This window comes from Acinonyx jubatus, chromosome A1 (assembly GCF_027475565.1).
Source record: "Acinonyx jubatus isolate Ajub_Pintada_27869175 chromosome A1, VMU_Ajub_asm_v1.0, whole genome shotgun sequence".
In the NCBI taxonomy this organism is placed as follows: Eukaryota; Metazoa; Chordata; class Mammalia; order Carnivora; family Felidae; genus Acinonyx; species Acinonyx jubatus.
The window spans coordinates 193892834-193919900 of record NC_069380.1 but is presented as its reverse complement, the minus strand read 5'-3'; the positions used below and the strand labels follow the sequence as shown (position 1 = coordinate 193919900).

The window sequence follows — 27067 nt, the reverse complement described above, 5'->3', positions numbered from 1 at the left end:
TTACTGAATAAGGAAACGAGCGAGTAAACGAAGTACAAGCAGACAGGTAGATGCACACACAGGAACTAGCAGGGAGCAAGAGCATCCAGGTACTGGAGGAGACTATTCACATAGACCAGAATCATGCACGTCTGTGTATCTTCTAACAGACGTGCATTGTGTAGCAGGCATCTGTGTGCAGATTGTGTTTGCATGCTCTCGCAGAAAGGTGTGCTGCAACTCCATGTTTACACAGACGCACACATGCGTAGGAATTCTACATGCATTGTTTGCACGCCTGCACGGGGATTGTGCATGCGCACGTACGTGCATACAGACATACACTCCTGGATTTATATACGTGTCTGGGGATTGGGCATATTCATATACGTGGTTTATAAACATACACTCGGTGGGCTGACACACAAGGCAGGTGACAGACATGCACTCCAGCTTTACATGCGTGTCTGGGGGTTGGGCATTCTTCATTGTGTGGTTTACAAATCTACACTTGGAAGGTTTGCACTTGCGTCCAAGGATCAGGCCTACTCATATGCATGGCTTATGACATGCATACAGCGTACATATACTATAGCCATGATTTATGTCAGAGACCCATGGATGTACACACATATGCCAATACTGTGTTGTTGTGTGAGTGCGTAAGAGCACACACTCTGGTGGGTTTCATAATGCTCCTGAGTGCCCACAGACACACTGACTCCAGCCCACTGGGCTCACAGGCACGGATCCAAGTATGGCAGGCCCTGAAGGGGCCACCAAGGCGGGAGGACTCACAATGTGGCACCACGGTGACCTCCTGCATGTCGTGGCCCAGCAGGTTGTGCAGAGTGCAGCGCACGGACAGAGGCTGATCCACACGGCGCAGGCGCAGCGTGCTCACCACCTCGAACTCCTGATCCTCAGGCCAGTAAGTCACGTTAGTCTCCAGCTGGCTGTCCTCCTCGGAACTGTTCCCCAGTGGGGTGGGCGGCAGCTCGCGCGGACATCTGGCGGGAGAGCCAGTCGGGTCAGCTTCCAGTCCCTTCCCTCTTCGGACTGGGAAACTGAAACCAAAGGCAAGCAGCGCCACAGGGCGGTAGTGGAAGGAGGCTCCCCTTACCTCCACCCCTCTGCCCCCCGCCCCCCAACCCCCCTCTGGTTCCTGCTTCTTCCCAATGCCTGGTCCTGAGCTCGTTCCTCTTGTGGCCCCTAGACTGACCGGCAGAGGGCGCTCCTACCCCCAGAACGGAAAGCCCTGGCTGGCAAAATCCGCTCCATTCATTTGATCATGAGTCAAGGTAAGGAAACTGACACTTTAGGTCATACAGAGAATCTCCAAGAAGCCACATCTCCTAGGACTGGGCTCTAGCTTGGAACAATGTGCCCAGAGAAGGGGCTGATCTAGACGAGCTTCACTGGGTCCTTCCAGCCAGCTGTGATTACCCTGGGAGACAGAGGCCCCAGGTCTGCTCACCTTTTGAGGTCACTGCAGGTAGACCAGGTGAGGTGTGGCTGGGGCATGCCCCGGCCACGACAGCGGACTGTCTGCTCCCCGCTGGCAGGATGGTTTTCACTCAGCTCCAGCACACGGACAGGCACTGTGTGGAGAGGGCAGGAGGCCAGGAGGTGGGGAGGTCAGAAAGGACAGTGAGAAAGGCCCTCAGGAAGGACCTGGCCCAGCCTCTCCCCCCGGGGTGGGGGAAGGGAGCTTCAGGCTGCAGGTGAACATTAAATACCAGGAATCACCGTGTGAAAACTGACAGATTCCCCTTCTGGGTACTTCAAAGGGGAAGCCTCAGTGGGGTGCTAGTCTGTCTCTAACACCTCTCTGAGACTCGCTAATCTTCCCTTTTAACAAAGACAAGAGCAGGTCTGAGGGTCAGAGAAAGCCCTGGGAAAGCGCGAGCATGGAACTAGAATTTAATAGCATTGCTTTGTTTCCTCAGAGTTTATTTTAGTGGTTGCTTTCTATTTATGACATGTGATGCTGATTTTCCATCTACAATTGAGAGGTTAAATTCTCTTTCAAAATAAATTTATTTTTAGACAGTCAATTGACAAAACAGTAAGTCTTCAGTGTGTCATTCCCTTGCTCCAAACCCTGCAGTGGCTGGTCATTTCCGTCATAGGAAAAGCCAAGGTCCATACGGCAGCTCTAGAGGGCTGTACTGTCTGCCCTCCTCCCAGCCCCCGACTGCCAGGCCTCAGCTCTGACCTCACCTCCCACCACTCCCCCACTCTCTGTTCCAGCCACACAGGCTTTCTGCTGTTGCTGCTGCCTTCGTACAGCGTGGTGGGCCCTTTCCCACCAGCCACTTGCCTGATGGCCTCACCTTGAAGTCTTCACGCAAACGTCGCCTCCCTGAGGCCAGCTCGATGAGGCTATATGCGCCCTGAACTCTCAGTCCTGTCTACCCAGGCTCTTTTTTTCTACAGCACTCCTTACCTTCTAACCTTCTATGTAATTTGCTGTGAGGTTTTAGAAACACCAGTCTAGCCCAGTGGCCTCCTTGTATAACTTGAGGCCCAAAGAGGGGATATACTGAGTTCATCCAGCAGTGGAAGTGTTGGAGCCCAGCCTAGAAGCCAGCCTCCTGAGTCCTCAGCTCCTGCTCCTGTTCCTGCTCCCCCTATGGGTGGGTGGACAGTGTAGGGAGGGAGAATTGATGGAAGCGGGGGGGGGGGGGTTGGGGGTTGGTGGGAGGCAGGGTGGAGGGCCCCTCACCATTGACCTGCAGCTGGAAGGAGATCTGGGCCTCTGCATCCTCGTGGAAGGCCCGCATGGTGTAGTAGCCAGCCTCAGCCACCTTCACCCGCACCAATGTCAGTTCTGACACATACCTGGGGAGCAAGACAGGCCCAGCTGCCAGAGCTGGAAGGACTCTTATGGGAACCACCCCCCCCCCCAACCTCCTTGTACAGACAAGAAAAACAAGACCCAGGGAGGGACAGGGGCTTCCCAAAGTTACACAGGCATCGGTAGCAAAGCCAGGACTCTCCTGAATCCCCACCTACAGGAAGCTGGCTCCACTACCCAAGAGTGTTGGGTAGGAGGAGGAGGGTGGGGGGAGCACCCTTTCCCTCTCCCCCTCCCCCCCCACATCTCCCCCTTGCAGAAAGGCCTGGCATTGCTTTATCCTAACATACCGTGCCTGTGTCAGCCTGCTCATCAGCCTCCCGGCCACCATCCATGCACAGGTGGTAGTGGCCTGCCTGGCACCCTCTTCCCTAATCTCTGGCCTTTTTCTCCTCAGCTGCTCCCTGCTGGCTCCACCCATCACAAGGACAACTACACATCTGGGTGATCGTCAGAACAATGTCTGTTTCCCCCATAGACAGGAAATTCTAGGAGGCATGGAGCAGTCTATCTGGATCTCTGCAGCACCCCCCAGTGCCTGGCATGGCACCTCGCACATAGTGGGCTCTCGCGAAAGGTGGGTCTAGGTTTATCCAGTGGCTGAAGGCTGTGGGCTGCCTGGCAGCTGCAGAGAGTAACTTCAAGAATGGGGTGGGTGGGTTGCTGCTCACCGGGTCTCAGACACATTGCGTGTGGACAGGGCAATCTCGCCTGCGCTGGAGTCGCCTAGCGTGCGGTTGTCCTTGAGCCACATGACAGTAGGCGGCGGGTAGGCCTCGAACACCACCTGCAGAGTCCGGCTGCGGTGCAGCTCCGCGAATTGTACGGCGTCCAGCTCTCCCAGCAGCTGCACGTAGCCACTCTCTGCAAGGGGCGGCTGTCAGGGGCGGTGCCCCGGGGGCGGGGCTATGCCCGGCTACCAATAAGGCAGCGCCTCCTGGAGGCGGGGCTCCCGGAGGCAGGGCATCAACTGAATGCCAAAGGAGCCCAGCCTTCTGGGGGCGGCGCTTCAGGCTTTAGGAGCCGAAGGAGTGATGGAGTTACCGGAGCTGGGGATGACGTTGGAACTGAGACGGAAGCAGGGGCCAAACTGAGGGGCGATACTGGTTTGGGAGCCAGGTTTGAGATTGGGACTGGAGTTGTTCTTACCGGGCGTGTTCTGGCTCAGGATTGCGGCTGAGGTGAGTTGCAACATGGTTGAATTTGAGGATGGGGCTGCCTGGGCCTGGGATGGCAGTTAGGTTTAGAAATCTGGTTGGGGCTGAGGTTCTGGGTAGGCAGAAAGCCTAGGCTGGGATTAGAGTTGGATTTGGGGCTGACATTGTGTTTTGGTTTGGATTTATCCCGGAAATAGGCTCTGGTTGGTACTGAATGAAGCTAGAGCTGTCCTTGAATGTGACTTACAGTACCCCGGGGCTGTGACAGTGTCTAGGTCCGGCACAGAAAGAGGGTCGGGGCCAAGCCCAAGGCACGCACCAACCACAGTGACATTGATGGACTTTTCATCTCGATGGTCATTCACACTCTCCGATACATTGCAGATGTAGGTCCCTGAATCGCCAAGCTCGGCATTAGGGATGTGCAGGATGGAGCGTATGTGGGAGGGTACATTGAAGAGGAAGTCAGTCACTGGCTCCACCAGCCGCCCACTCTGTAGGGACAGGTGGGGAAAGCCCCCCAAATCAGGCCGCGTCCAAGAAGTTAGGCTGCAAGTCAAGATAGCCATCCCTCCTTGGCCCTTCCTCCAACCCCTGGCCCAGCGTTACCTCCATGCGTGGGTATGTCCATTCAAAGTTGACCACCTCATTTCCAGTCACAATGCACATGATGGTGATGTTCTCACCCTGGCGGACCACAGTCTGCACTGCATTCACTGAGACATTGATGGACGACACTGATGGAGAGAGATTGGCTTAGGGATGAGGAGGCCACCACCAGCCACCAGCACTTCAGCTTGGGGATGGGGTGGGGGTTCCGAGAGAGAGAAGGGATGACTGGTATAGAAGATTCATTCATTCAACAAATATTTATTAAATATTTCCTATATGCCAAGTACTAGTCTAGGCACTGAGGCTTTAGCAGTAAACACGACAGACAAAATTCCTGTCCTCATGGAGCTGACATTCTAGAAGGGATAAGAGTCTTGAAACCAATGTCCTCTCTGGGCATCTAAGTATAGGAGACATGCATTGAGCACAACCACGCACCAGGCAGCCTCTGTCTTTAATCCTCACAATAATCCCACTAGGCGGGCAGTCACTATTTCCCCCATTTTACAGAGGAAGAAGTAGGCTCAGAGATTGTATGCCTTGTGCAAAGTCACTCAGCAAGAAGCGCACGGCTGGCCTTCACACCCACCTGGCTCCAAGGCCTGTGCCTTTGCCTGACCCAATGTATAGCCCAGCCCTGCCACTAACACTTCCCGTAACCTCTGAGTGTCAGGTTTTTCCTCTGTAAAATGGGGAAACACCACCTGCCTTCCAAGACTACAGTGAAAATCCAGTGAAAAACAGAATTGCACGCTTCGTAAAACTGGAAAGGGCTATACCTCTGCGGAGGGTCATACTTGCCTCTGCTGAGCATCAGGCCAGAAAGGGGGCTCACCCTGGAGACTGTAGACATAGTAGGCTTCAGAATCCACTTCCCTGTCCCCGATGATGGTTTTGCAGACATAGGTCTTGTCCTCGAAGATACCAGAGAAGCCACGTTGGTGGTCATAGGGGATGGGCAGTGGAATATCCACTTTCTTCTCGTGCAGTGTCACCACCAGGCTCGGATCCGTCACTCGGCAGGGAATTGTGATCTCAGATATTTCCGTGAGAAAGATGAACAGGTCCTCGGGGAAGACCGGAAGAAAGCCCATAGTCGGATCTGCCAGGTGTGGAGCCAAGAATGAGGGTCAAGGTGGCTGGTTTTCTGGCTATCCCCTGAATTTCTGTGTGTGACCTTGAGCAGGTGTCTTCCCTTCTCTGGCCCTCAGTCTTCCCATTATAGAATAAGGCTGCTCTCAGAGGTCTCTTCTAGCTTTCACATTTGACACGGTCAGCACCAGGGTGAGAAAGAAAATAAGCCACAAGTCAAAGGGCAGCTAGTACCTGGGGCTTGGAGAATGGGAAAGTTAGGATGTGGAGGCCAAAAGAGAGCATACTGGAACCTGCTGAGAATGAAGAGTTCTTGGGAGCCAGGAATGGGGTGGGCTGGCAGGGAGGAGTCAGATATCCAGACCAAGGGGTGGGAGTAAACACAGTCCTGGACGGAGCCAGGCTGGATTCCATGATTTGTCTGCATTTCTAAGCTGGCTGTGCCTCACAGTGTTCACTAAGCACTCTCAGCTTCCCCCAGACACCTGCAGTTGAGAAGTCAGGGAGTGGGCACACAGGCAGGGGCCCTTACCTGGCACAAAGATGTAGAGCCGTTTTCGCTCAGCAGGCTCCGGCCCGAGGGAGTTTTTGTAGGTGCAAAAGTATTCTCCCGTGTCTAGCCCAGTGACATTGGTCAGTGTCAGTGTGCTGGAGAAGGTGCCATCCTGGTTCTTGGCCGTTTTCTGCAGGGGCTTCTGGGACATCCGTTCCCACACCACCGGAGCTGCACCCAAACAGGTCAGAACGAAGGTGCTGGAGATATTGAGGACAAGCTCTGGCCCCGGAGGTGTGATGACCAGGCCCCAGGAGGCCTGTGGTCCCAGCAGCAACAGCAGGGGCAGCAACAGCACCTGGCCTTTGGGAGAAAAGGCATCGGATGTCAGGGCACAGGCGCATCAGCACCTCCCCCCCGCGGCTGACCCTGGAGGAGGCCATATCTGCACAGTCCTTGAAGAACACACCTCCCTAATCCAACAGAGACTGGAACCTGTGGCTCTGAAGCCTGCTTGTCCAGTGCCTGGTCCCCAGGGACTCCTTCTAGCCTCCTGGCCTCCTGATCTTAGTGTCTCTCCATCCTAAGCCTCAGAGTCCTTCAGCTATGCTGTGTGCAGGCTGTGGGCATGTTCTCTCGAAGGCCTCAGGAAATCCTCGGGAAGCAATTCCCAGGCCTCCAGTTCCTGCATTACTTCCCAGGTCACTTTCTGAGCCCCTTCCCTGCAGCTGCCCCAGCTGCCCGGGTTCCATCCAAAGCCCAGAGGTGGCCTTGCTCGGGGAGGGTGGAGCACAGTAGTTCAGAGTAGGTCAGACTGGGCAAGAGAGACTCAGCAGCCGCTGGGAGCCAGAGGGAACTGGGGTGTGAGCGGCGGGGGGGGGGGGGGGGGGGGGGGGGCAGTCAGGTGATTGGTTCCCCTCCCCCTGCTGATATCCTCCGGGAAAGGTTCTATAAGCCACATCCCCCAGACCTATGGGTGCTCAGCCAGCCAGTCAGTCATCCCAGTGACCATTGATTGACTAGCTGGTCGGCCGCCCGGCCCCTGGAGCACCAACGGCATGTAACAGGCAGCAGTGAGGGAAGGGTGTGCTAGAAGCCCAGCCAGACCTTGGGAGCTCGCAGCCAGTGAGAGATCCAGGCAGGGGAGGGGAGTCCCAGACCGGAAGCAGACCAGCCAGGCTGATACCAGTAAGTCCTCAGAAGAGGTGGGAGATGGAGGTGACTGTTAGCAAGTGGGGTGGGGGCAGCCGGTGAGGGGCCACGGGGTACGGAGGACCGAGCAAAGGATTTGAGCTAATGGCTCTGGACAAGCAGGGGTCCACCGAGGTTTCTGAGTCGAGTGGGCAGTAGAAAAAGGCCTCCACTGAGAGCCACTGGAAAGGCAGGAAACTGAGGTTCAAGAGCACGGCAGGGCCCCTGCCTCCCAGGCCCTGGTGCTATCATGCACCACCCTCCCAGGGCCCCCCTGCCCCTTTGATGACAGGAGCTAGCATGGCACTCAGAAGCTGCAGTGTACCTACCTTTGAGGACAGGAGCTGGCATGGCGCTCGGGAGCTGTGTGGTGTCCTGCAGAGTTAAACAAGGGTCAGGGCTCAGGGCGAGCCGAGTCATTTCAAAGTCTGTCTTAGCACGTGGGTCCTACAGAGTAAACCCCAGCCCCGGCCACCCAGTCTCCATGTCCATGAGGCTGAAGTCAAAAACCACCCATGTCCCTCTACCAAGAGGGCACTCATGCCCAAGGGTCCCCTCCCCCTGCACGGGGCTTGGCCTCGGAGTGCCTGGACCCTGCTTTGGCTCTGCCTCTACCTCTCCAGTGGCCTTGGCTGAACCCAGGCCTCTCTGGGCCTTAGTTTCTCTGTATGTACAGTGGGAGAGGGGACTTGGGCTGGATGGCGTCCAGCGCCCGCCAGCTCCAACAGCCAGTCCTCCGGGTGACAGTTCCAATACCAGGCTCTTATCTGCCAGGACAAATATTTGGGAAAGCGTGATGAAAGGCGTGGGGGAGCTGGAGGGGGTAAGCCGGAGCCCAGAGAACTCCCACAGGCTCCACAAGCACAACAGGAAGTGGAGGCGGCTGTGGGAAGGGAAGCAGGGGAGTCAGGACTGTGGAATGTAGGGGGGCACCTCTGTGCCTGGCCCCCTCTACTCAGCCCCAAGCTACACAGGGAGGCCCAGGGGAGAGGGGCCAGGGGGTGGGCCCAGGGGAGGCCCCACTGCATGGCAAGGCTTCGAAGGTCCTTGGAGACTACTGAATTCAAGCCTCCCACCCCCAGTGTCCGGATGGGGAAACTGAGGCTCTGAGAGGGAAAGAAGTTTGTCCAGGGTGACACAGCAGAACTTGTCCGAGAGGGAGACAAAGAGGCCTGGAATGATAGAGGCAGAGAGAGACAAACACAGAGACCAAAGGAGGCAGCGAGAGACAGAGGCAGGAACACAGAGACACAGACTGCATTAGGTGGGTCTTTGCTCGATCCCTGCCCTTGGCAGCCCTATCTGAGGGTCCCAAATAACCACCAGTGGCCAGGCTTACAAGGGTCTGCCCATGGCATCAACAGGAAGGAGGCCAGAAGTGGACAAGATCACAGAGCAAGAAACGTGAGAAGTGACCACATGACCGGGCAACAGGGAGCCTCCTGGTGCTGCGGGGCTGCTGACTTCCCTGAGGGGCTGCCCAGCCAGGTCCTGCTCCTGCGGCCAAGCCTGGCTTGCCCCCACTCCACTCCCCATCTTGGCCCTTTTACTCTCCAATCCAGTGCCAGGGTCCCGGTTCGAGCCCCGGCGCGGCTGCCTCCTGTGCCACTGCTGTCCCTATGTCCTCAGTCTCCAACTCTCAAAGAGGGATGACAGGAAGCTTACCACTCACAGGGCTGCATTGACACATACTAGTGGGCCCCAGGCTCCCCTCTGCCCAGCACCCCACGAAGCTCCCTGAGCAGCTCTGCTCTGCCCTTCTTCCTCCTCCTGCCCCTTCAGACTGGCCTGCCTGAGGTTCCCCTCATTTCTCCCCTCTCCTTTCTCCCCACTGTCCCAGACCCGAAGCCCAGCCCTTCCACACACCCCCACTCCCTTGCCTCCTGCCCCAGCCCCTCCAGCTGGATGCCAGGCCTCCTCCGGCAGGAGGGAGCCGGGCCGTGGCAGAGCCAGCAGCCCCCATGGAGGCCCATCTGCCCCTCAGTGGGTGCCCCTCTGGCTCCCCCCTTCCTGCCCGAGATCTCAGCCAAAGAAAATCATTAGCAGCCCAGGCTGGGGGAGGGGGTCATTTCAGCCTCCCTGCCCCTCCCCTCGCAGCCTCCCTGGCTGGCCACACTGTTTATTATTCTAAAGGAGGAATTTGGTCGGCTGGCCTGGAGATGGGAGGTCACTGTAACCAGGGCTGGCCTGGCTCTGGAAGGCTGGGCTATGCCGGCTGGGCCCCCAGTTCCCCTGACCCTGGCTCGTCTCCTGCTGGGCCTCGGGCTGGGGGCAGCTTAGAGTCTTTGAGACTCTAATCCATGAGGGGCCTTCTCAAACAGGCAGTGGCCCAGAGAGGGACAGAATCATGACCTAGTCACACAGCAAAAAGGCAGAATCAGGCTAGGGATAGGATAGGCCGGTCAAAAGAGCTCAGAGCGAGTATAGATGCCCCGGGGATCTTGGACTGAGTTCTCTCTTTAGGCAATGAGCATTTTGGCTCTAGTCACAAGGGACCGCAGACTCACTGGGAGACTCAGCAAGTCCCCTGCTTTCTCTGGGACTCAGTTTCCCTATGAATATAGGGAGAAGTTCAGATGGGTCAACTCAAAGAGCCATCCTGTACTAAAACTGCTTTTTTGACTGGCCAGGGAGAAGGTTCTAGTCACTATTATTCCTGCTGGGGTGGTTTAGGGAGGTGAGGGCTGATGAGAAGGAGGGGGCTACATTAGTGAGGCTGGAGTCACGTGAGAATCCATAACCCATCTCATTCTGTGGATTGAATCTCCCTGACCATTTGGTCACAGACATGCCGTGTGGACTTTGACAAGTTGTTTCCCTCTCTGGGTCTTACTTTTCCCATCACTACAATTAGGAGTTAGACGGTCTTTCAGGGGACTTTGAGACAAGTAAGCTGGTGATACGGAAACCCCAGAGGTGGCATGGACAGCAAGCCAGAAGAGGACGGGGAAGAACCAGAGTGGAGTTTGGTGGCACCCAGACCTAAGCTCCCAGGCCATCTTTAGATGACTCCCTGACAGGCCCAGTTATCTACCTAATGCCGACGGACCTCTGTGCTTCCCAGAGGCTGCTGTGGTTCCAGCCAACCCCAGAGAGGTCCAGGCAGCTGATGTGGAGGTTAGGGGCTTTCCTGTGACAACTCCCCCTTCTTTAGGGGGAAGGAGCCACCCGGGACAAGGTGGATGTCACAGTCAGGAAGCAGGCACCCTCCGACCTGCCGTACTCTCCTGCCTGGGGAGGCCCCTGGAATAGAGAGAAGGAGGAGACTCTCAGGGATCCCCCCTCTGCCCATGAGGAGAGTGCTGAGGACCAGGAAGGCCTCACGATTCCTCTTATTTTGGCCCGGTTAGGGGGACAGAGGTCAGTCCCAAGATGCAGTAATTGCCCAGCTCCTCACAGTGAATCAAGGACCTCAAGTCCAGGGGAGCAAGCGTGCTTGGGGATCCCTCGTGAGCCCAGCCTTCCCTCCTCCCGGCTCTTCTGAGTCTCCACTCCTTTCCCACCACCTTAATCTAAATAAATCCAGTCCCTCTTGGCCACATCCGCCAGCAGCAGCTTCCCTCCCTCGGGGTCCCGAGACTCCCACGACACAGGGAGGCCAGGGAGGAGGGCCTCTGCGGCTGCCAGGGAGGGAGGCTTGCATACGGTGAGCGTGGACGCACACGCACACACCCCCGCCTGCACATTCACTCGCACGCTGCTCCAAAACACATCTGTGTGCAGCGGGCCATGTGTGTGCCCAGCCCCCACGCAGGCACTCAACATGTGCCTGCCCACGCAAGCCCCGCGTGCACACACTCCCCTCCCTCCCCGTGCCCAGCACACGTGCGCACTGCACAGACTGCCGCCTGCATGCCTCCCACACGCCCATGGGAGCGTGCACGTGTGCAGAGCTGTGTGCACACGATATGCACAGAGCGTGTGCACGCAGGCCCAGACGCACCTGAACACACATCCACGACACCGAACACAAGCCAGTGTGTGTTCTACGTTTACTGTACCAGCGGCCGTTCTGAGCACTTAGCCTCTTTCGACTTTACTTGCTCCTCAGCCAACTCTGGGAGGTGGATACAAGGATGATTCCTGTTTTCGATGGGAACACTGAGGCAGGGAGCACTTGGCGAACTTGCCCAGGAATGCAGAGCAGAGACTGAACTCTCTCTACACCACCACCTTCTCCGCTTACTTGGTTTGGGCTGGGGAGAGGGTGGAGAGAGACAGATGGCAATGAGGCTTGTTTAGCCGAGAAACCACAGGACTTGGTGATAGGTGCCGGGGCGCTGGAGCGAGAGTAGCTTAAATGAGCCCCCGCTCCTGCTTTGGACTTGGAATATTGGGGGCCAGGAGCCTGTGTGTCCTGGGGGCACAATGCCATATTCTGAGATGAGAATGGGGCAGAGGGGCAGGACTGGGAACTGCCACCCAGCTGCTTTAGGGTTTGGAGGGGCTGGGGGCACCTGAGTGGACAGAGGCCCCCTCAGTCTGGCGGCAGGGGACAGGCCGGGCACAAATAGCGGCGCGATGGGGATGGGGGGGAAGGCACGCTGCAGGGAGGAGGGGGTCGTTGGGGCAGGCAGTCCCAGGCGGGCCGGGGATGCTCTGAATAAACAAGATGCCAGAGGGAGGAGGAGGCCTAGCCATGGAGTCTCAGGGTTAGAGTCATGGAATCTCAGAGCTCCATGGCCCTCGGGGATCATGTATCCAATCCAACCCTCTTCCCGTGCCCACTGTACAGGTGAGGAAACTGAGGCTGAGAAAGAACCAGGGACAGGTCCCAGTGTTTTGACCTAGGCAAGCTCAGGTCCCTGGCTCTGATGTGAGGCTGGTGGCTCGAGGCCCGGGGGCTCAGACTATCTCTGTCCCCACAGAATGCCCCCTGCCCTGCCATACATAAAGCTTTATATCAAAGTCACTTTCCCTGCGCTGTCCCAGCCAGGCAGGGAACGGGGACTGAGACTCCCAGGAGATGGCTTACTAAGTTGCAGGCAGAAGCGGGACAGTGGCTCGAGTGGCTTGCAGCCTCGTCCTCTCTTCTACACACCTCTCTCCACTCTGCGTCCCCTGGGACAAACTGGCGCAGATCCCTGGCTGAGGAATAAGTGGATGTGGGTCCTCGGCCCAGGTCTGTCACCCACCTGCAAGGTAGTCCTGCCCCTTTCTGAGCCTTGGCTTCCCCGTGTGCGCACAGGGTGGGCAGGGCTGTCCTGGATGCCCCTTCCAGAGCTGCCATGCTGTGGCCGTCGGGACCCTGCTCCGGAAGGCGGCTGGGCTGGGCTGGAACGCTGGAGTGGGGGTGGGGTGCCGGGGCCCTGGCCTGGATGTCATGACTCAGCTCAGAGAAGGCAGCCAGCTTCGGGCCTGGGAGTGTGTGGGGGCAAGAGGCATCTGGAGCCAGGGACTGAGCCCTCCTGCCGGCAGCTGGGAGGGCACGTGAGTGAGGGTCACACCAGCTGGACCTGGCAGACTGTGGTCCGTGTGGCCTCAACCCAAGTGAGCTGAGGCCTACGTGCACTCCTGCGGCGTGGGTGGGAGCCAGGGAGGACTGCAGGGTCCGCTGGGCAGGGACACAGTTACAGGTCGGGGGGGGGGGGTAGAAGCCTGGGAAGGGGCTCCCACCTGCCACCCTCAATCCTATGCCTCACTTCTGTCTGTTCGTAAAGGTTCAACGCTCCACCTCTACACGATGACTCCCCCCACAAGCCTCAGGATCACATCAAGGCCAGAGAGGGTGACCAACCTGGCCCAAATCACACAGCGATGCAGCTTGGTCATCCAGGCTCTACTCTGCCACGCTGCTTCTAGACCCAGAGGACCTTCAATGTTTTCAGGTACCTATGAGGTCCCCCAAACCAAGCAGCAGCAATCGGCTCAGTTGGAGCCTGGCCTGGGCGCTCGTTGTTCTGGAAGTCCAAGTGGGTGGAATTAACCGTGCCAGTTCCATGGACTGTTACTCTGTCGCTTCTGTCGGTCCTGCTGCACCTCCCCGCTTCTGTCTCCTCACCGCCAGTCTGTCCCCTCCCTCCTGTTCTCACACCCCAACCAGAGGAAACTTTCTGTCCCTAGGAAGGGGCTGGCTTCTTAACTCCGCCTTTAAGAACCTTGGTGCCCCGGCCTGGCCCTGCCGACAGCTCATCATGACTGACACAGGGAGGCTGATGCCCTCCCAGCTCCCCAGGGCCCGAGCGAGGCCCCCACACTCGTCACTCACTCTGTGTTCCTCGCCCCAGGAGGCCTCCCCGGGGACACAATGGAAAGAAATGACCTATTTTCTGGAAGTTCAAAATAAAACGAAACATCTGTCTGGATCAGAGCCAGGCTGATAAAGAACGGACCGATCCCCCCCAGCCCCAGCCCCCCCCTTCTGCCACACACCCCCTCACCCGCCAGAGTGCGAGTGCTTGGGGGTGGGGGATACTGCAGGCCCAGCTACTTGGAACAGTTCGTGGGAAAGCGCTCAGTGTGTGCTTCACGGCCACTGGGGGCCCAGGGGAGGGGGCCTGGGTCCTCACACAGGCTGGGAACCAGCCTGAGAAGGAGGTCAGTGAGGGAGGGAGGCTTCTACATGCTCCCGTCCACCCGCCTGCCTGCCTGCCTGCCTGCCTGCCTGCCTGCCTGCCGAGCAAACACTTCCTGCCTCCTCCGGCGCCTCTCTGGCCTCCCTGCTTGTCCCCCACGGCTGCCCACCCCCACCCCCGGGGCCATATGGCCTGGCTCTACCCAGGCCCAGTGGGCCCCTGGGCCAGAGTCCTATGGATCCCATCTGGACCCCCTAGAGCGCCTACAGAATAGAACAAGGGCTTAGAAGGCATTGAAAGTAACAAGAGTAATAATAGCTACCTCTGATTTAGTTTGTATCCAATGCCTGGGCTAAGGCGTTGATGTGAATGATCTCAGAAGAATCCATGATCTCTGTGTCGCCTCTCCATTTTACAGAGGAGAAAAGCAAGGCACAGAGAGGTTAAATCATTTGCCCAAGGTCACAGACCTTGCCGGCAGGGGAGCCAGTGCTCAGTCCTGGACGGACTGACCCCAGAGCGCCCAGGCTCAACGCCCACGTGACAGCCTCTCAAAGGCAGGAGGTAAAGACGACAAGCCCTTGCCTGGCACACAGCATGGCCTCAAATGAGCCACCCGCCTTGGTCTTTCGCCCTCTGCTTCCCGACCTCGCCTTTCAGTGCAGGCCCTCCTTGTAGCAGGGTGAGCCTGAAGCTGAAAAACAGGGTAGGAGACAGGCAGAGAGCCCCACAACCTGGGGGCTGGAAGGGGCCATAAATACTCCCTATTTGCACCCACCCCCACCCCCCCACCCCCCGCCAACAGGCTGTGTGGTGCACAGTGACCAGCGTCTCACCACCTCATCCATAACCCATTCCACTCTTGGAGGGCTCGGGATCCTCAGAGGTCCGGCTAGTCAGAATTTTTCATAACATGGGGGGTTTTGTTCTGTCCTCACAACAATGCTGAGAGAGGGTTATAATCGTGCTTTCTGTTTCATGACGAGGAAACTGAGTCTCAGAGAGGTCTAGTGACTTACCCAGGCTGACACAGCCAGTAAGCCATGAAGCAGGGACGCAAACTCAGGCTTGTCTGACTCCAAACCTGGAGGCTCAACCGCCATGAGAGCTGGCCTGTCTCCCACCCAGAAACAGGTCTGTCCACGGAGGAACAGTCCGCAGTGAGTTTACCCTAATGGGGTCCGTACAGAATGCAGGCTCCCAAGGACCGAAGGATCCTGAGGTCGGAGCCCTGTCCCTCCCTCGCTGAGGTGCAGAGTGAGTGGGGGCGAGTCCCAGCTCGCCCAGTAATTTGAAAGTCAAGCTGGGGATAGAGCTCAGAACCTTCCTGCAACTTCACCGCAGAGCCTGCCGGAGAGCGCATGGATGAGGAGAGGAGTCCTTGCTGAGGACAGCCTGGCTCTGGCCAGGACAGCCACTGCCTTGAGGCCCGTCCCGAGTATCAGTGAGGCGAGGTGTGTGGCCGGCTCTGCCACAGGCCCGCTGTGCTCAGGGTCCAGGCCTGCCCCTGCAGGGGCCCCAGCACCTCTGCAGCTGCAGAGTTCCGGGCCTTCACCATCCCTCACTGCCCTCCCTGCACCACCCCCCCCCCCCGCCCCCCAGAGCCTCATCTCTGGCCGGTGCCATGGCAACAGAGAGCCCAGGTCCTGGCAGCCAAAAGAGCCCCTGAGAGGGGTCCCAGGCTGAGGCTGGGGAGGCGGTGGGGGTGGGGGTGGGGGGTGCGGCGGTCGGAGACAAGCAAACCTTCTGTTCCCCGGGCTGCTGCCAGCCCCGGATCAGCCCTGGGCCGGGGTGGGGGCCGCAAATAGAATGGGTCCTCAGAGCCAAGTGGGCAGGGGGCAGGCAGGCCTCAGGCCGTTTGTCCTGACCCACCAGCACGTGGCCTGCCCCCGCCAGCCCAGAGCCCAAGCCCACAGGCAGGCCGAGGGAGCTAGCGAAGAGCAACCCTGCCATTAATTGGAGCCAACGTGGGGCATTGAGATTCCCCTCAGGGGCGGCAGAGCCAGAGTGGAGAAAACTCCCACATTTCACTTCCCTCTCCCTTTCTCAGCGTCTGTCTCTCTCTCTCTCTCTCTCGCCCCTTCCTCTGGTCCCGCACCCCACTTCTCCCCCAGACCGTTAGTCCGCTTCTCTGGGCCTCGGCGTTCCCATCTGGAAGTCGGGGCTCGTCACCGCGCTGTGGAGGCCATTGAATGAGTTCATACAAGTAAAATGCTTAGAACAGGGCCTGGCACACAGCCAGTCAGTGGCCTCGTTCTTCTTCACTCACAGGAGAGTAACTCACTCACTCACTCGCTCGCTCACTCGCCCAGGCCCCCTGGCCAGGCTCGTCAGCCAAGGATTGCACGTGACAAATGAGAAGGTAGGAAAGCCCCTTCCAGAAAGGCTCCTTAGGAAGGGGCAGCTGCTGTTGTGATTGGCATTGCCAGCAGGCTCAGCCAGGGTGGGGGCGGGGTGTCTCCTAGCATAGTCAGGGATTTCAAGGCCCACCCAGGACCACGACCCAAGTGCAATGACTCCCGGTCCCCTGTCTGCCAACCACTTCCTTCCTGGACCTTTGTCTTAATCCCTTCATTTGATTCCCCCACAAATGAGGAAACACACCTAATAATTTTTTCAGAGGCCTCTAGATTCCTTTTTGGTTTTTTTCCCCAATGTTTATTTTTGAGAGAGAGAGAGAGAGAGTTGGGGAGGGGCAGAGAGACAGAGAGACAGAGAGAGAGAGAGAGAGAGAGAGAGAGGGAGACACAGAATTGAAGCAGGCTCCAGGCTCCGAGCTGTCAGCACTGACACAGGGCTCGAACTCACGAACCGCGAGATCATGACCTGCGCTGAAGTAGGACGCTTAACCGACTGAGCCACCCAGGCGCCCTGAGCCTCCAAATTCCTAATTCAGAATTAGGCTTTACAGTAGATGATTAATAGATGCCTACACAGCGTAAGGGATCAAATGGCCTCGTAGGGTCAGCCCTTCTGGTCTTCAAGCCTCAGCTGTCCCCTAACACCTCGGGGTTCGCCAAGCTGGGGAGCTGGGACGGGCAAGCGATGGGGACTCTTTCCCTCCTGGGTGGTAATGGGACCAGCTGGCGAGAGGGCAAAAGGAGACCCTGATGCCACCCAGGGCATGGAAAGCACATGGAGCCCAGCCGGACCAGGTGTAGCAGTTCCATTCTGAAGCCACTTAATCCAGGTCCAAGTTCCGGGCCAGCTCTACCACCTTGTAACTGTGTGACCTCTCTGACTTTCACTTTCTTGAGTCCCAGCCTCCCGGAAAATGACAGAAGAGACTTCCTTTTCCATTGCTGGGAGGGGTAAGATGATGACGAAAAGCACCCGTCACATAATAGGTGCTCAGTAAATGGCAACAATTATGAATATGTGATTATTTCAGTGGGAAGGAGGTGGCCTCCAGCTCGGCCTCCAGGGTTTAGTGGGGTTCTTTGGTGGGTGATGCCAGGGAAGGGCATTCCACAGCAGCTCTGCATGGGAAATGGGAGATCTCGGGGCCCCTGGGAAAATAGCAGGAAGAAAACTTCTAGGTCAGAAATCAGGGCTCTTTAGCAAAGAGGTAGGTGACGGGCAGGGAAGGAGTGCAGAGGTTACTTTGGGAAAGTTTGGGGGTTCCAGGTGAGGATTTAGGCTTTACCCTGCAGGCACGAGGAAGCCAACCTTTCAGGGCATTGGTAGTGCGCAAGGGGGCGGCTGGCTGCTGGCTGGACAGCAATACAGCCCAACTCCAAGCACTATGGGAGGAGGGGCTCCTCAGATGGGAATGACAGGAGCAGGTTAGCATCAGTGGGAGGGCGTGGATTAGAATGGGGACAGTGGAGGCAGAGAAGCCAGTTTCGGACATGAAGCCATCTCAAACCCTGCCTAAACCCCCTGGCAGAACCAGCTATATAATTTGTGGGGCCCCTTGTTACAATATTAACAATTTCAAGTGTGGGGCCCCCGCGAAGCATGGAGGCCTCTGTGACTGCCCATGTCGAATGCACATGAGGTCATCCCTGCTCCCTGGACTAAAGAGGAGGCCAACTGTCCAGCCAGCCAGCCAGCTGCCCGTCTGTTTTATTCATCTCTCCATGCATTTATCTATCACTGTTTCACTACCCATTCAGCAGACAGGCCCCAGCCTGGGAACCGATAAGGGCACAAATACAGGTAAGAGGGGAGAAGCCCACGGTCGGCTGGGTCAGATGTGAGCCTTTCCCTTCAAGCCCGGTGCCCTGAGCTAGGGCTGTGACAGGTTTGTAAAGCGGAGCCTTGCCCTGTGCGTTGACCCTGGAATCCCCCCACCCACCCAATTTCGGCTCAGTCTCAGGAGTGGAGAAGCTAGCAGGCCACAGTCTTTCAGTTCGACTTCTCAAGAAGGAAGGCTACCAGGGCAGCAACAAGGATTTGAAACAGCCACAGAAGCCTGGCAGGGGCTAAGGGCAAAGCGGGATGGAGCTTCTGGGGTCACTGAGCTGCTCCCTCAGCCTCCCCTTCGTGTATATAAAAGGAATTTATGGCCAGAATGGAGAAGTGATGGGATCAAAGCTCCATGGTCCACAAAACTACCCCGGGGGAGGGGGAGGGGGCGGGGGAAGGGGGAGTCCCACCCCTCATGGAAATGGCACTTCCTCTTTAGCCCAAACTCTGCCCTGTGACCTCACACCGGGGAGGACTGGGGCTGAGTGAGCCTTGGATGACAGACGTGGATGGAGAAGCCATAGCACATGCCCAGCTCAGTGGTCCCGGGTTCAGTGCTATCACGGATGATCTGTACGACTTGAGCTACATCCCTCCCCTTCTCTGGACCTCAGTTTCCCACCCATAGAATAAGCAAATTGGACCAGGCAACCCCCAGAGTCCTTTTCGTCTCTGACCTTCAAGAACGGACTCCCTGGCCCTGCTGCCTCTACTTCCTAAACTACAACCGTCTCCATCATAGGGCGGAGAAGCTGGTACCCCCGGCAGATGAAAGGTTTTTGGGCACCTGAGACATCAAATAGCTCTGATCTGAAGCAAGGAGAAGAGATGGCAGATGGCATTAATGCAGCTAAAGCAATACACTTTGATTTTCAGCCTCCTGCACTAGGCTGGGGGCAGGGTTCCCCAGAAAGCATCTGGGAAGGGGGGTTCCTGGGGCAAGGGCCTGGGGCTTCAGGAAGCCCTTCTGCCTGTGGGCTCTGAGTCTGAAATCTTGGGAGATTTCGATCTTAAGTGTGAGAGTCGCCTTAAGACCCTCACACTTGAAGCAACAACTGTGTCGATTCCACACCCGCGCCCACCCAGAGGTGGGGCGTGGGTCCCCACACCATTCCCTCGCCTCGGGACCCCATCATTGCTCCTAACCACCACTGGGCCAAAGCCCTTCTTCCTCTTGAAATCAGAGCGTATGAGATTCGAAACATCAGCACCGGAAGGGGCCTAAAGGGTCACAGCATCCACACATCCACACCCCAACATGCACACCTCCCTACCCTCCTTCCTCTGTATCCCAGGAAAACGGGCTCCGCAGGCACACACCCTCAGAGCTCCCTGAGAAACCAAGTGCGTTAACAGGCTGCTCTAACTATAGAAAGTTCCCCCTCTTTATTGCAGGTTACAGTTTTCCATTAGTGGTCATCGATCCCGACCTCTTTCTGTAACGGATGGAGAAAGGGTAAGAAAAACCCCTTTCATTGTGAAGTTAAATATGCATGATGCCTGAGTACACAACAGAGCTTGTGTGGCTGCCAATCTGGGCTGGCGTGGCTTGGAATCCTGGAATTGTTTGGGGCCTGGAAGGAGCTCAGAGATCATCTTGTTCAGCCTCCTGGTCTCACAGATGGGAAAACTGAGGCCCAGAGAAGGACTGACTCACCCGCGGTCACACAGAATGTGTTCCAGGGTCTGATGACCACCTCTGGAACTCTGAGGGGCCTCCGCAGCTGCGGCACATTCTCAGAGTTTGTGCTGCATCCCCAGGGGTGGCCCGTGCCCCACCCAGCCTCTCATCCTGCGCTCTGGAGTCACAAACACCCGGATGCAAATCCCAGTTCTGTGGCTTCCTAGCTGTGGGACGTTGGGCAACTGACTTAACCTCTCTGGGCAGTTCCTCGTATAAAACAGAGAGGGTTTCTATCTACGCCTGGAGGTTGCTGTGATGATTATATTGGTTTGGCAAATATTTATTAAGTGCTTTCTGAATGCTGGGCCTGTTCGAAGCCCCAAGGAACCCAGCAGTGAACTTCACAGTAATGGATGGGAGGCACAACAGAACTGCTCAGGAATCGCTGTCCCTGTTATATCACCCTGCCCACTCTACTTCCCAGCTGAGGTGCTATGAACTCTGCCCTGGGGAGGAGGGGGGGTGTGGGAAGGGCAGGAAGGCCTACGGAAAGCAGTGGAGGAAGATCTCCCCCCATTCCAAGGGCCCACTGCCTACAGCGTTCTGAAACATGCGTGAGGAAGTAAGGTGGGCATGAAGGGCATTTCAGGGAAGTCTAGGGGACCCTCTCATTCCTTCCGCCCTCCCCACCACACTCAGTAGCCCATCCCGAGCAAAGCACAAGTCCCCTCCTTCAGTCCTGAAGGCAGCTGGTCTCAGAACCAGCCTGTGCCTGGAAGATGGAACTGGGCCTTTAGAATCCCCACGGTATCCAAGCCCCTTCTGTGGGCATTGCCCTTTGTGGATCGCAGACGGCTTTCACCACCAAGTCCTGTGCAGGAGGCGGAGAGAGCAGCGACCCTCTCTTAGCCAATGGCATTAGGTCCAGCCCTGTAAAGTGCAAGCGCCTTACCTATGTTATACTCACACGGCCTACATACCTCCCTGCTGCTCACAGAGGAGGGGACTGATGCCCAATCAGACACAGGGTCACCCGGCCAGCCAGGAGCCAACTAGGGATTGATGCACAGTCATCTGATGCCCAAACCTGACGTCGTTTACGCATGGTGCCCACTGCCTTCGAGATGTGGATGCAGCCCGGAAAAAGGACATGGGGACCCGAAGTTGGCCACACAGTGGACTTGAGTTGAGCCAGGACAAACGCCAGGTCTCCTGACTCTGAATCTACGGTGCTTTCCGCTGTCCCACATCTGTGGGCAATTACAAGTCTCAGCTTTTCTTCCCACAGAGGAGGGAGGGCTGCCTGATCACCCCTGAAGGGAAGGTGCTGACCAGATGGTCTCCTTCCTCACTTAGGGCCAGGCCAGGCTCCTGGCAGACCTGGGAGCAGGTGGGGCCTGAAGCTGAACTTAACCGCCGCAGAAGGTGCCGGAGCCAGGAGCAGCCTATGTGGGAGGACGGAGCCTGTCTTCCTTCTGACCTGGGGCTCCCCGGGTAGCAAAGGGTTACGTCTTTGCTTTCAAGCAGACACGGGCCGAAGTACCAACTCTACTAACTGTGTGACACTGGGAAAGTCACATAGCCTCTCTGGGCCTTGGTTTCCTTGTCTGCAAAATAGGGGTAACAACAATACCAATTCCCAAGACCTGGTAGGTGAGGTCCCAGGCTCTGGCACAGGGCAAGCCCTCCTTGACAGTGACCAACACGATCCTCATCCTGGAGCACTGCGGGTTGAGGGCGTCTTGCATGGAGGCAGGGGAGGACTGTGTGACTTCAGATATCTCACTAAAGGCCTCTGTGCCCTCTGGGATTGCAGAGGCAGGTAGGGACACTCCTCCTTGTCTGACATAGAAAAATGCAGTCTGGAGGAACTACATGATGCTCTGGAAGGTCACCGGAGGGAAGGCCGGGGCCTGGTTCTGGTCTCACATTTGGGAACAGGAGGTACTCGGCGGAGCCCCTCCTCCCTTCCCCGGCACGTTTTCTCGGTTCCACTGACCGCCGGCAGATGCTGGGGGCAGAACACAGAGCACAAACAGGAAGAGAAGACCAAGCAACAAGGCAAAAGGGCATGACAAACACTTGGAAGACTGGAAGAACCTCGGAAGACTGCCTGGAGGAGGTGAAGTAGGCAACGTCCTTGAAAGAAAATGGAGGGGATGAGGAAGTGCATTCTCATAGGCAGGATTGTGCTTACTCCTCCTGAGAACCCTGGGATCTGACTGACACAAGGTCCAGGTTTGGAGAAACGAGGCAGGGAGCCTGTCATCTCCCGGAGTGCTGCCACTTAGTAGCAGCGTGGCACAGTTTTGTAGCTGCTGTGAACCTCACACGTACAACCAACATAAAATCCGTCCCTGCCTCTGGAGCTGCTGGTGAGTTCCGTGAGATCATGCTCATAAAGCTCTCTACGCGGTCCTGGCATGCAGTAAATGTCAATCAATGGCAGCTACTATTAGGAGTTGGGGCTTTCTATAGGGGAGAATCAAAGAAGGAATCGTGATCAGATTCATGTTTTAGGATGGAGTGAAAGCAGCGTCCGGAAGGAGGGAGACAGCAAGGCGGCCTGAGCAGCTGCCTGAGTCCAGAGGGAAGGGCCCAGCGACTGACCCCCTTCTTCACAGAGGGGCCCCCACATCTGACGGCCGGTCCCAGATCCCCAGCCCCACCGCCCCAGCTGCGTGACCGTGACCGCTAGCCTTGCCACAGCCCCCTTGCCTTCGCACTTTCCCAGCCACTGGGGGTTTGGAAGGACATCTTAGGAATCTGGAAAATTTGCAAATCCATTTAAATCCGAAGAGGTTGCCTGGCGGCCGGCTGGCCTGGAGCCAGATGGATTCTTAAGGACAAGGCTTGGGCCCAGAGACAGGGGCCATGGCTCTGAGGTCCCCTATCCGTGTACCCTGCTTGCCACCTCCCAATGCCCCTCTCAAGCTCCTTCCAGCTCTCCCCAGCCCCGTCAGGCAGTGCTACGTTTTGGAGGCCCTCCGTTGGCACCCAGAAACCTCTGGGGTTCATTTGATGAAGGCAGGGGGCAGCAGGGCTATGGAGACTGAGACCACCCACCCCAGAAGCAGCCCGAGCAGGAGAGGAGAGAACTAGCTTCTCCAGCCCTGACGTGGCCCACAGCCTCCCGGCCTCCTCCCATCTGGTTTTGTTAAAAATATTTTCCATTTTTTGACCTACCCAAGAAGGCACAGGCTGGAGCAAGGGGACAGGACAAGGGGTTGGGAATCCCCCCTTCTCCCGGCACTTACCTTGCTGCTGATGCCTGCGGGAGTGGGCACAGTCCTGAGCTCTGGGCTGTCACCCCCTCCAGGAAGTCCTCCTCACTGGCCTCTCATTAACAGAGAGACTTTGCTGGACCCCAAATGGGGCAAGCGCTGGGTAGGAGAGCAGGGAGGACAGCTGCAGTCTCTGGGAGCCTCAGGAGAACGGAGGGGAGTAGGGGGCTGCAGGGATGAGGAGTGGCCTCAATCCCAAAGCATCCTGCGGGAGGAGGAGCAGGGTTGCCAGGAGGGGCCGCCCTGGGTCTGGCCGTCAGTGTTGCGGGGCACAGCTGCTGGTCAGAGGGTGACCAGCTCTCTCCTTGCCGTCCTCCTTCTCTCTGCCTCCAACTTGTTCACAGAGGGATCCTGCGTCCCAGACGGGATGGGCAGGGACTGCGGGCGCTGGCAGCCCCAGGAGCTCACACTACTGTGGGCTTCCCTGCCCCTCCCCCACTTTGGGGGAAAGGCTGAAGGGCCGCCTCTGATTGGCTCAGCTCGGAGAAGGGGGGGCGAGGGGGCGGGGAAGGTGGACGCGTGTGTCTGTTTTCAATTTCAGTTTCTTCCCCCCTCTCTTTCTTTTCCCCCAAGTTTCTTGTTTTTCTTCCTCGTTTCCCTCTGCTTGCTCCCTCCGTCGCCTGCTCTCTCAGGATGTGAGGGGATGTTTAGAAATTCCGCAGCCCACGCCAACCGCTGAGTCACTTTTATTAAAAAGTGGCCTGGCCCCACTTGCCTGATGCCTTGCCGTGGTACCTGGGACCGAGTCCTCCCTCCGTGCCTCAGTTTCCCCATCTATAAAGGCAACTCCGATAAGTTACATGATTGATTCGGTCAACATCCATTTATTGAAAAGGCGTGTTGACGGGGCACCTGGGTGGCTCAGTGAGTTGAGTATCCCACTTCGACTTCGGCTCAGGTCATGATCTCCCGGTTGGGGAGTTCGAGCCCCATATCGGGCTCGCTGATGTCAGCCTGTCAGCGCACAGAGCACACTTTGGATCCTCTGTCCCCCTCTCTGTGCCACTCCCCTACTTGTGCTCTCCCCAAAATAAATAAATATTTTTTTAAAAAAAAAGCAAGTTGAGCACCAACTATGTGCCAGATACTGTGCTGGGTGCTGGGAATGCGGTAGTGAGTAAGACACAGTCTCTGACTTAGGGGTGGCCCAGGCTAGTGGGAGAGACAGGGATGTACAGGCAGGTACCCCAAAGAAGGGCAAGGGCGCTGAGAGCGCATTTAGAGGGGTAGCTAACTGAGGCTTTTTTACGATCAGTCACTTTTCAGAAGAAGAAACCCAAGACCCAAGTGTGAATTGGTGCAGAGGAAAAGACACCTGCCCAGCGTCACCCAGTATAGCTCAGAGTTCCAAACGTATCACTTCTTGTCATCTTGCAGCTCCTGGAGTATCAGGAAAGGATTATTTTTCCACCTTATAGACGATGAAATAGAAGTCCGGAGAAGTGAAATGAGCTTCCTGAGCTCACACAGCAATGGCAGAACTGGGGCGGAATCAGGCCTCCTGAGTTACATGGTGAAACAGACACGGGCAATCTGACCCCAATGGAAGACCCACACCGCAGTGCAGACTGGGCCTCCCATCCTGCCTCCTTCCTCTGTTATCCCTTTCCCTGCCTCTCATGCAGTCACTCAACAGGTATTTTTGAGTACCTGCTCATGTTCCATTTCCAGCTTCTTGTCCTCCCTTCCCTACTAGGGTCTGCCAAGGCCCCTCCAAAACCTGGCTGGATCTCTGGCTCCCCCTACCTAGTCCACCCTCATTTCCTCAGACCACGTCTCTAGTCACAGACTCCTGGCTCTTAGATGCCTGAGGACATCATTTTAAAGGGCTTTAGGGGGGCGCCTGGGTGGCTCGGTCAGTTGAGCGTCCAACTCTTGATTTCAGCCCAGGTCATGATCTCGTGGTTCGTGGACTCCAGCCCCGCATCTGTCATCATGGAGCCTGCTTGGGATTCTCTCTCCTCCTCTCTCTGCCCCTCCCCTGCTCACTTGCTCTCTCTCTCTCAAAATAAATACATAAAAATGGTTTAAAAGTTAAACAAATAAAAATTAAAGAGTTTAGGGAGTTTAGTTGAGTCATCCTCTGCCCCAACACTGTATACATTGGGGAAACTAAGTCCCAGAAGGGGAAAAGAAAGGTGTCCCGGGTCGGGTCACACAGGTAGAGCCTGACTCTGCCCAGGGCTCCTTCCTTCCTACTCTCTGCACCTCTGTCTACCCCCTTCTTCTGGGGTCCTCTGTTCATGGGGTAGGAGTGTTTGCCCAAGCTGGGATTTCATGCCAACCACAATAGCATATCTTGAGGTCATTTCTTGGTCTTATCTAAGTGGAGATTGCCCAACATCTGAGCATCTGGGCTGGGCTGCACGGAGGGAGAAGAGTTCTCAGATGGGTCCTAAGCCATAGCGTGCAGGCCGTGAGAGACTCCGAAGAGAGGGGCTTGGCCAACCTTGATAGCACTGGGGCCCTAGGGGATGAGAGGGGGACTCCAAAGACCACAGGGTCAGGCCTACACTGGGATTTCTTATGCCCGAAGACCCTACGAGTCCTTACAACTCTGAGCATTTGACTTGGCCACTCACCTCCAAAGCCTTGGCTTCTCTGCTGGGACCAGACAGTTTTGGGGGGGGGGGTGGGGTTCGGGGAGCAAAGAGGCATTTCAACCCCCCCCAACAAGTCCGGGGATGAGGACACCCAGATATGGACTTGATTTGTGGCCTTGGAGAGATACCTTTGCCTCTCTGAGCCTCAGTTTCCCCATTTGTACATAACGGGGTTGAACTCCTTATGCTGGAAGGCGGTTGGGATGCTCTGTTTATAAGTGTCTTAGGTTGGACTCTGGCTAGGGAGAGGAGGCTGGTGGGCCCCAGGGCAAGGGGACAGCTGGGGGCCTGAGATGCAGCACAGAGGGGAGGGGGTGGCTGGTGGTGGCTCCCCCGGGAAGCTGGCGGCGGCCGGTTTCCGGCCAGCCCAGCCGTCCGGCTGGCCCATCTGGAATCATTTAGCCCCTACCACCATTAACCCTTGGCAGGCGCCAGGGCTGCTGTGCCTCCTCTCAGCTGAGATGGGGCTGGGGGACCAGAGCCACACGGAACACCACCGGGCACTCCCCAAGGGCTGGACCATTGAGGCAGAAGAGTCATAATTGACAGGGCAGACTCTAGAGCCAGAGACAGAACTGGGTTCAAACCTCAGCTTCTGCAATTCCCAGCTGCACAATCTTGAGCCAGTTGTTTAAACTCCTGAGCCTCAGTTTCTTCCTCTGGCGAATAGAGCTCATTTGAGGAATGATTTGAAAGACTGTTGCAATTTGTAATGCACTTAAAGGACTCCGTACAGCGTCTGGAAGTGTTAAGGAAATATTGAGTTTCCCTCGTTCCAGCTGCAGCCCATCACTGTGTGCTGCTGAGCCCAGCCGGTCCTTCTCTGGGCCTCAGTTTCCACTGTGTGCTCTGAAGGGGTGGGCAGTGGACAGTACCTTTGAGCGGCGTAGCACTGTCAAGCTGGGGTGGTCAGCACAGCCCCCCGGCCCCACCAGGGACAGGACCGGCCATGAATAGTCTCCCAGCTGCCCAGATGCTGGGAGCCCCGTCTAGCCTGGGACAACGCTGATGTGGAAAGGCTGGGCGGACAGTGGGCAGGCAGAGCATGGAGTGAGGGGAATCCTGCCTCAGGTGAAGTGAGCGGGATACAGAGGGAGAAGGAAGCTCTGGGTCTGGGGCTCAGCACTTCTCTCCCCTCCACTGCACGGGGTCACGCTCAAGGATTAAGAGCCTGAGCTCGACACTGGAAGGTCCAACCCAGCTCTACCACTTGCTAGCTGTGTGACCCTGGGCAAATTAAATTACCCAAGCTCTCTGAGCCTCAGTGTTTTCGGCTGTAAAAAGGGGATACATGTGCCTACCTCGCAGAGTCGTTGAGAGGCCGGCATGAGTGCCACACCAGGTGTCTTAGGCAAGGACTAGAGCAGAGCGAGAAAGCCCCACTAAAGGTAACGATTCTCCGGTGTCTCCTCCGGGAGCCGCCGTCGCAGAAGTCCATCACCAGGGCCGCAGGGCAGCCCATCCAA

The 27067-nt window shown here is 56.9% G+C and overlaps 1 protein-coding gene and 1 non-coding gene across 4 annotated transcripts in view; one reads left to right on the top strand and one right to left on the bottom strand.

Moving 5' to 3' along the window:
- The window catches only part of PDGFRB (platelet derived growth factor receptor beta), a 37832-nt gene extending 14217 nt beyond the window's left edge, over nt 1-23615 (bottom strand). Inside the window, exons 1-11 of one of the 3 annotated variants that reach the window (XM_027077060.2) lie at nt 22972-23615; nt 10419-10627; nt 7714-7759; nt 6233-6556; nt 5444-5710; nt 4606-4733; nt 4316-4490; nt 3511-3703; nt 2708-2823; nt 1457-1580; nt 778-989 (exon numbers count right to left, since the gene is read on the bottom strand). In XM_027077060.2, coding sequence (XP_026932861.1) covers nt 778-989; nt 1457-1580; nt 2708-2823; nt 3511-3703; nt 4316-4490; nt 4606-4733; nt 5444-5710; nt 6233-6556; nt 7714-7735 — 1561 coding nt within the window. In that variant the 5' untranslated portion in view covers nt 7736-7759; nt 10419-10627; nt 22972-23615. Of the gene's footprint in view, nt 1-777; nt 990-1456; nt 1581-2707; nt 2824-3510; nt 3704-4315; nt 4491-4605; nt 4734-5409; nt 5711-6232; nt 6557-7713; nt 7760-10418; nt 10628-22971 lie in introns of those variants that run through there. The other 2 variants (XM_027077053.2, XM_027077067.2) reach the window with 2 other exon arrangements.
- On the top strand, nt 3697-25102 carry LOC106985386 (uncharacterized). Its single transcript, XR_003426601.2, has 4 exons — nt 3697-4020; nt 13045-13212; nt 19486-19546; nt 24376-25102. It is a non-coding gene; the product is annotated as an uncharacterized LOC106985386 (transcript).
- Nucleotides 25103-27067: the final 1965 nt, after the last annotated feature.